The sequence below is a fragment of the Castanea sativa genome, chromosome 7 (genome assembly GCF_040712315.1).
Source record: "Castanea sativa cultivar Marrone di Chiusa Pesio chromosome 7, ASM4071231v1".
In the NCBI taxonomy this organism is placed as follows: Eukaryota; Viridiplantae; Streptophyta; class Magnoliopsida; order Fagales; family Fagaceae; genus Castanea; species Castanea sativa.
This window is the reverse complement of record NC_134019.1, coordinates 43658476-43668127: the sequence shown is the minus strand read 5'-3', so window position 1 is coordinate 43668127 and position 9652 is coordinate 43658476. Positions and strand designations below refer to the sequence as shown.

Below are 9652 nucleotides of genomic sequence, written 5' to 3'. Positions count from 1 at the left end.
ACTAGACTGAGACACTAGCCAACCAGTTGAATAAATAACAGTAAGAGATAAAAAGATTGTCACCCCCTGATATTTGCACAAAGGGAATATGCTTCATTCTTGACCATATATGCTCTATACAGTGAGCTTAATTTGTCCACCAAAGATATCATAAATTGGAACATTATTATAAGAAGCACTTATTTTCATTGATTACAATTTATAAGGGAATTAGAATTAGTCCCCTTTTAGTCAATTTTTTTTTACTGCTTGATATGAATGTCACACATGAAACAGTGTTTGGTAATTGATCATACTTTCCATTGAAATAAACAAATGATTGTGTTGACACTTTCAGAGAAAGAGCTGTCTTCAAAATTGCAACTTCAAGATTGCAACTAGGGTTATGTAAGTTTCGATTAGCCTTTTTATCTTAACTTATTTGCTTGTGTACAGAGTTTTTTTTTTTTTTTTTTTTTTTTTTTTTTTTTTTTTTTTTTTTGCTTTTTCTAGGCACATTTGTTACCAACTTCCGATAAATAGGTAGATGAGTTTTCACTAGAAGGGTGTTTGGTTTGCTGTAATATACTCTTGATGTACGATGTCACATTAAGATTTTTGATTTATTTTATTTTTTCTAACATTACCATAATTTAAAATTACAAAATATATCACATCATCTTAATCTCATCAACTTCTTAACAATGTAATGTTATATTCTTGTATTAAAATTACATTAATGTAAGATTACAATAACGTAATATTATGACGTAATATAACATCACGACGAACCAAATGCCCCCTAAAGCTAATCAAAATGGACATGCAGTAGCATCCTTGTAAACATTATGAAAAAAAGTACATGCTCTAAAACATACAAAAAAACTCAATTACAGGTTCACTGGAGGAAAAAATTGGACAATGGAATTTGGTCTCTAAACTCATTGAAGCGCCTGTTCAGGTTGCGAAGCGCTTCAATGTGAGGTTCATCTTCCTCTACTGGTATTATTTTAGCAAAGCTTCCTTCTTCAAGATAGTCTACTACCCGGTTGGCAGCTTCAAGCGCCGTCACATAAGATTTCTCCTGTCAATGATATTTGTCATAACATATTTTCATTTGGTTAGTAATTTTCACTCAAATCAGCAAAGGGAAGGGACTAGTTGAAAGCTAACTTGTGACCAGGAACCATGTCGATTTATAATCCAGTCTCCAGCCATGAATACATTTGAGAAAGATGTAGCCCCGCGCATCATGTGCTTGTATGAACCTACATAAAGAACATGCAAACAAAGAAAAATTATATGATGTTAAACATATATGATATAAAATAATAAAAGCAATATGTGAACAAAGGTACTCTTAGTTCACTCTTATTTAGATAATTTCTTAGAGATTTTTAGTTTTCGAAATAGAAGATTATTAAAAATGCTCAATAATAGTCCCGATACATCATAGAGAGGAAGTAGAATCAAGTTCTTTGTCTATCATCTATACTAATTTATAAAAATAACATGCTTATAAATTACCTGGAAAAAAGTGAGTCAAAGATTGTGGAAATCTTCCTATCTCCTTATCCACCACGGAAGCAGACTCGAAGTCCTTGATGCACTTTGAAAGGTATGACATAACTTTTGCAACTATGTCCTCATCCTTCAATGGCAAGAATTCATTGGAATGGTACTACACACGACATATTGAGACAAAAGATTAGGAACCTTCATTTCTGATGTGATATTTTTAATCCTTGATTAATTTGGATAAGAAAAAAAATAATGTGAAACTCACAAAATCGGCTTGTAGGACTGTTACGGGATCATCGTTGTGCTCATCATGAATTATGTTCAAATCAAAAAGAGTCCAGCCAAATGAATCATCAAATCCAGAGCAAACATTACTAGCATTTGGGATTTTAACCTGCACAAATGTAGAGTTTTCACCTTTTCTTTTATAAGACAAATGTAGAAGTTTCACTTAAAATAAGCCATAGCAAGGAAACCAATTTGATATTGTAAAAAGGAGCCTGCAGAAGTCATGAGTACTATATAAGCAGACATGGCATAAGTGCAGAAAGATAAGCATCTTCATCATGAAATTCCTGCCAGAATGTATGAAAATGGACCAGACCAACTGGTCCAGATATCAAACTGAAAACACCCTTCTCTTTTAGAAAAATAACACATCTTTTGTTGTAAAATCAATTTTACCCAACCTTATTGTTTTCGTACATGTTTATTATTTGGAATTTGGAAGGACAAAATTTTCCCTATCTATCTATTTGCTACTTGAGGTCATCAGTTGAGCAGTCAAACTGATGACTTTAAGCAGACACTTCTACATTTCAACCTCCAGCTTAGTATATCAACAACCATATTTGCACGTGGAGACGTGGTATTGATGAGCATGGTGGATGCAAGAGTTCCGCATAACTTGAAAAATAAACATAGGGAAAAAATTTAAAGAATCGAAATACATAATAAATTTGGGTTACTATAGGTAACAATATTCTAAAGTATCTTAACCTATCATCTCTAGGCAATTATCTGTAACATAAGGACAACAATACATATAGCAATAAGAAAGTAAAGGAAGTAAAGGTTAAAAGAGAAATTTCCCCATACTCACCTTCCTATCAAGGCGAAGCTTAACAGTAACTACATCAATGCTAGCCAAGTTTAAAACCTTCAGAAACTCCTCCCTTGTACGTAATACTGCACTATACAGAACTCAATCGCCAGTTAAAAAAGGATAGCAAGAACAGGTTAACTCTAAAGCTGTTAACATTCTGCTCAATATTTTAAAGTAGAACAGAACTAACTAAAGCAGTATCCCAATTTGTTTTTGTAGGATGATTAGAAAAATTGGTCTAGATACAGTCTGACTGTAATGCTGTTCACCACTTCCTTGCAAAAATATGATGCATTGAAATATGGCATAACAAGCTAAAACTTGAATTCAAATAGCTGAACCATTTCAAGTAATAAAGACAATAGAGTTAATGTACAAATTACTGAAAAAACAGCACACCTGTTCTTGATAAGTTCCTGGAGCCTGGAGATTCCAACTGCCAATATAACTGCATCAGCATTATACAACTCACTACCACAAATTACTTCTGAAATACAACTTGTTTCCTCATTAAAAGAAAAATCTGTCACTCTTCTACCCTCCAGAATTTCACAACCTTTAGTCCTCATGAAGTCAATCCATGGCTCAAAGATCTTTTCTTTCACTGTCCCACGACACCATACCATATCAAAATCTTTCTACATCCATCCACATAGAAAAGAATATAGTTTCAGCTTAAGAAAATGCACAATACAATAGAAAATATTACTGAACAATGCAGAAGAATGGATGTTTGCATTATGTTCTCCATGCAGTTCACATAATTATTATGGTTTGCAAAAAGTTTAACAGTATTAATATGCCTAGAAGAATATGTTAGGCTGAGTATACCCTCATTATTTTTCTATGATATTTTGCATGGAAAACCTTTTTTTTTAGGAGATTTATTGTTCCAATGTCCTCAAGTTTCATGGGTCATATAACACATACCCAAGGGCAGTTGCAGATAATTTTAACTAACAAGTTGTCCATTAACATCAGCACCTGCAAGTCTATGGATCCATTCTTGATAAAATTACTGTAAAGTAGCCTTGAAAATTAGTTTGTGAATGACTTTGTGGTCCAATGGTAATCTTATCCTCATTTGTTGCATATTGTCAGGTAATTTTTGTTAAAACATGTTGTGTAGATTTTGATATGGAAGGAAGTGGATTTGTGATTTTTGACTTATCCCACGTAGAAAGTTTACAAAGCTTTTGGTGGCTGTATAATTAACATAATCACCAACAAATAAAAAGAACTGACAGAATAGATAGACGTGGCTCTAGAACATGCATGTGGCGCATCATCTTATCACTGTTTCCACTCATTTCGTCTTATCAATCTTACTTAGTTAATAATTGATGCCATACACTGTTGCAGTGCTCTTATGGTGGAACATAAAGTAATCCTAGATGGTGCAATATTATTATTTCTTGCCCCTATGGAATTAAGGGAGAAAAGAATCTGACACCATATTCAGTCTCAATAGGATTTGCCATCGAAAACTTCAGATAGGTATTAGATGTTTTCCTGGTATAAGTACTCCTTAAGTTTTATACTTTGATTGAAGGAATAATGGATTCTTTTCTTTTCATTTGGTGTATTCTTTTTCTTTATATTGTGGGTATCACAACTCTCACTATCAAATATCAAGATATAATGCTACTGCACAACCTAGCCTAATCTGATACGTACACAGTTGGTTTAAGAGATTAGTGCAGAATCTTATGCATTCTAGTAAGGAGCTCAACCCCTCAAACCTGGTGGGAGAGGATGTAGACTAGCATCCCCAAAGTTGCTGCAGCACTACATTGCTCTGCTGGAGCAAACAAACCCACTTGAAGCAATGGACCAAAAACATCCCGATAAAGCTTTTCCGAGCAGCCAAACTGTTTAAAAAGCTCCCTTGCAGTAACTGACAGTTAAATCTATATAAGACACTTCAACATTCATTGTTGATTTTATTCATTGGTGATAAACAGCTAGTCATATGAAGATGGGGGATCCTTACTTGAATCATATTTTCTCCAGGCTGTGTCAGTGTTGTCAAAGTCAACTACTGCAAAAAAAAAAAAAAAAGGTGCAGATGAGTGGATGAGTGAAAGAAAATAACAGGTAATGAAAAATAGCCTTTTAACCTTTTTTATGCAGTTTGCCTATTCAATTGCAAATATGTAACTTAAATCTTGAGACCAGCATGGTATGAATAAAATCACAAGTTTAAAGGGATGAAATGTAAATATAGGCATATTAATTATAAATATATATATATATATAATAAAATAAAATAAAAAGTATTTTCTAGGTATTTAGAGAGAGAATTTTCTAACTGTGACATATGCCATGTTACTGACCTCTCCTGAAGGAACTCACAGAAGAAGTGCAAATACGCCATTGAGTTTCAAAATAATCTTAAATAGATAAGTAATTATAATTATAATTATATGCACTGACTGTACTTCTATACTGGATGGACAACTTGATGTGTGAGTACTTATTACTTTTTGAAAGACAAATTAATAGTGTGGTTCTACTGCAGTAAGATAGAGAAACTAGGAGTGAGAACTTATTATTTCTCAGCCATGGGCTTCCACTCCATGTTGAAAAAAGAGGAGAGGAAAAAGTAGTGGTGACATCCCACCATAACATGATGATTCAAATCATGAGGGTTCACTTTGCTCTTGTAGTCAGTAAATTCATTACTCAATAAAAAGCAAAATCTAGATTTTCAAAAGTAGGCTGTACCTGCAGCCAATAAAGGAAGTGATGTTAACCTATCAAACAATGGGAGCCGAGCAAACTGCACAATGTAACAATTATTAATATAGACAATGATAAATATACTTTTCTTGCTAATCAAAAAAAATAATAAAGTGGATACAATGTGAAGCATACTTGACTATAGTACAAGGTTCCCAATGGAGTTGGCAATTGAGGCAGATCTTGGAATATGGGAAATTCAACCTGCAGGATGGCCTTGGTTTTGTTAAAAGAATTTAAAAGCCATATACCTAGACCTCAATGTGATTCTTGATGAGAACTAATATATTATTAAATTTTAACACCATTCTACTACCAAAAAAAAAAAAAGGTTCCTAGAGAAAACATCATAACAGAAAATTGAGTTTACTGATGCAAAAAATAGGAACTATGGGATTATAATCTGCATATCAAATCTCCTTCAAACAACAAGAGAAAAGAAAGCTGGTGATTACCTCTAACCCCCCTCCTGAATACTGTGCAGATTTTATCCAGTTTGTGAATGGCTTGATTCCCAGTTCATCAACAAGGCTAAATATGTTTCGGTGAGGATACCAATAACCTGCAAAGTAGAATCCAATTTCATTATCATATGACCTCATACAAAACATACATTTGAACATAATTTAAAAGACAGAGTAAGAGAGAGAGAGAGAGAGGGACCAAACTACACTTTTGGTGCTCCAACAATGCCTGTAATTTCAATTCTGTCCTCCTAGATTTAATTTTGTCAATTTCATCTCTCAACTTTTTAAAATCAAGTCAAGTTCTAACAATAAATTTGACTTTATCTTTAAAATTAAGTGATGGAATTTACTTGATGTTGAAATTTGACGGATGAATGACCCAAGTAATAGTTTAGGGACTTCAATTTTGAAAGTTGGAGCATGAGATTAATACAATTTATTGTATAAGGATAAAATTGAAGCTATGACAAATGTAGAGGGACCAAAATTATGGTTTGGCCTAAAAAAATCCAAATCAGATCATCTACTTTCACCCAAAGTTGGACATGACCATTTGGATTCTAGAGGTACCCCTACTTGCTTGTACAACCTTCTTAGTAGATTAGAAGTGTTCAGCAATGATATAGCTATAGACAACAGGATATATATTGAGGTTCAAATTACAACAAAATCATTTTCTTGAAGCCATTTTGATCAATTAAGAGCAATACCAATGGTAAAATTATCATATTTAGTTTTAAATCTGTGTATACAATTTGGATTCGAAAATTCTTGGCATCAGCAAATCCCATTTCCATTAAACTCAAATGGAAAACAAGTTTCATTACCACGTATACCAACATCTTCTGGACTGCCTTCAAGAACAGTAACATCAAAACCCTGAAAGTAAATCATGTTAGAATAATGGTCAAATAATTAAATTCATCATTTTCTAATAGCTTACGCTTTTAGAACGAAAATCCATAATTTAACATGTTACAAGAGCACATATTAAAATGTTAAAAAATATAATAATTTATCAAATTAATCCTTAAAATACAAGTTACTATGAAATCATTAAGAAACAATCTACACCAAAAATATATAATAAAATAAAACACACAAACGGGCAAAGATAGAGATAGAGAGATGACCTGGTTGCAGAGGTGATGAGCAGCACCAAGGCCAGCCCAGCCAGAGCCAACAATTACCACCTTCTTCTTCTTCTTCTTCTTTATATCATTGTCTTGGTCTCCATTTGCATGGCTTTGAAGATCAGTAGCTTTACAACAAAACCCAGTTCCATATCTCTTGTTAGACAAGTATGGTGCAAGTGTAGTGACACTCCAAGAACAAGCCAACATTGTTAACTGTAAAATTGTAGTGTCTGCTAACGGCTTTCAACGACTATTCAGTTTCCTTTCCAGGCTTATATAGTTAGAGACCACCACCAGCACAGCCAAAAGGAAACTGATTTTCTTTGTTAGTTTTTAACAGTTAGTAAAGAATTATCGTTTAGATTTTTTTTTTGAGTGGGGGTCGGAGTCTCAGCCACAAGCAAGTCGTCTACACTGTACATTGTGTAGCCAGTGTGAGGACACGCTAGTCTAGTGAGAGACACTGGTCTCCAATACTGTGGTTTTTTTTTTTTTTTTTTTAAATATTCTCTCCATCAATAAATATAAAGAAACAAACATTTTCACAAGTGAGGAATTGACCTACTAATATACTACTGATTTTTTTTTTTTTTTGTTAAACTTGACATACTATTGATGGTAGTAAAAGTTATGTTACTCAATTCATAACATTGTATGTTAAACCAGTGATGGTGGATAGCTAGGTGAGTTTATTTTTGGTTTGTTTAGTTTACTTGGTTTTTGATTTCATATCCCTTATCCAAGTAAAAAAAAAGCTACCAATTGAGCTAATTTAGAGCAACTTTTAGATTCAATCTTATTTTGAAAAATTGTATAGATTGGGTTTGGTGTCTAGTTGCACTATAACAAGATGATAACACGTGTCTACTTTTGGACACATACCACTATTGTGATGGATCTAATGTAACTGAACACTAGACCCAAGTTTAAAGCCAAGCCTTTTAAAAAAGTCTTGTTACACAATTGCTATTAAACATTCTGTACACGTTTTCCTTGAAATCATGTTTTCAAAACATAATTTCAGTTAAAATTATAAAATCTTGAAATTGCGTTCAACCCACATAGTAGTTTGTGATAACTGATCAATCTTACCTTCTTATTGCTATCTAACTTACACACGGTATTTGTTGGTAACTTGCAAGTCTGTAACGCTAATAATTTGTTTATTCTCGAGTATCTTACACGTCGAATGGTCAATTGAGCAAGTTTGTCTTGCATCACTTGTATGTTTCGTAATGTACCGGATTACGACGTATGACATGTGAGGTTATTTGATTATAGCAATATTTTATTATTGTAGATGATTATTCATAAAAATAGAAAATAAAAAAGTTTAATTCTGACTTCATGCTATAAATATAATTATATATATAAAGCTAAAGTGGAGAGAAAATCATGTTAGATTTCAATTAGAGTCTAATTTTGTACTGTGTATCTCATTTAAACTGTTTCATTTTTGTATAAAGTGAGTCAATTCAATGTAAAAAAAAAAAAAAGTTCAATATAATTGTCGGAGTAAAAGGACCCAAATGGGCATTGGGCCTTTGGACTGTAGCATGGAGGGCCGACTTGCTTCAGAATTAAACTCTATGAATTGGCCCATACGCCGAGGATCCGAGGGTACAGCCGAGGGCGAGCTTCTCCTCGGACAGATCCAAAAGAACTCAAAACTTCATTATGAAGGTCAAGGCACAACTCTGGAAAGACTAATGGTTAAAGGGGGACACCCTGAACCTTCTAGATGCACCAGTGTTAAAAAAAATATCAAGAGCAAAGGCTGCCACCTCCGCATTAAAGGCTCTGCACCTACCTCCCTGGCCGCATTAATGGGGAAGTGACCCCTGAACAGAAACTTCTAGTCATCCAAAAGTATGAAGGAAGTATTTAAGGGTGAAGGCCAGGAAAAGGGGATCGGCAACAAAGAAAGAAACTAAGAATTGTAACTTTTAAGTAAGAAATAGAAATAATACGAGTAGTCGTCGTTACGTCCGAAGCCTATTTATAATTATCTTTTGTTATTTACATGTGTTTGTAACTCTTAACCCGTTATCAAGTTCTCAGCACTTCTAACCTAGGTTTCAAGCCCACGCTCTACAAATTTTATTGTCTAAGGCTCATTGGGCCTGAGCCCGTAGTTGTCTTTGGGTCCAGATGCAATTGTGCACTTACAATAATAAACCATCAAAAACTTCATTATATATCCAACTCTATATATAAAATTTTTATAAAAAGTTTCAATGATTTTATTTCTATGAACTATTTTTTATGTAATTAAAAATAATTCAAATTTATAAGTAATTTATGTAATATTATAAATACGTACAATACTAACCAAGTAGAAACATACTCTATTATATATATTTGTGTGTGTGTGTGTTTTTTTTTTTTTTTTTTGAGGGAGATTCATCAACTTATAATATCTGCTCCTGATAATAGCTCTTTATCATCAGACCAAGACATCAATCAGTTTTTAGTGTAAGCCGAAATTGAACTTAGACATGTGTGTATTAACAATAATTGTTATTAATTGTACTCGTGCTGCTGTGCACATGAAAAGACTATAATTTTTTTTTTTTTTTTTTTTTGAGAAGGTGGACTATAAACTAGTATAATATAATAATATACACTAATCAAATTTTCAAATCAAGATGTGGTCGATTAACATCGATACTTCCTTACGGACGAAGACATGCGTGGCGTGT

General features: G+C 33.2%; 1 protein-coding gene across 2 annotated transcripts; it reads right to left on the bottom strand.

The window, feature by feature from the left end:
- Positions 1-679: 679 nt before the first annotated feature.
- Positions 680-7284, bottom strand: LOC142642722 (uncharacterized). 2 transcript variants are annotated; one of them, XM_075817139.1, is made up of 13 exons: positions 6948-7284; positions 6642-6693; positions 5803-5909; positions 5483-5551; positions 5333-5387; positions 4599-4643; positions 4348-4502; positions 3005-3243; positions 2603-2693; positions 1766-1894; positions 1507-1660; positions 1153-1247; positions 680-1063 (listed from the first exon to the last, which is right to left on the bottom strand). In XM_075817139.1, the coding sequence occupies exons 1-13, from the start codon at positions 7155-7157 to the stop codon at positions 878-880; spliced, it is 1587 nt and encodes a 528-aa protein (XP_075673254.1). In that variant the 5' UTR covers positions 7158-7284; the 3' UTR covers positions 680-877. The 2 variants fall into 2 exon arrangements, with proteins under 2 accessions (XP_075673254.1, XP_075673253.1); XM_075817138.1 differs by having other exon boundaries at positions 4599-4646; positions 6948-7283.
- Between the last annotated feature and the right edge of the window lie 2368 nt (positions 7285-9652).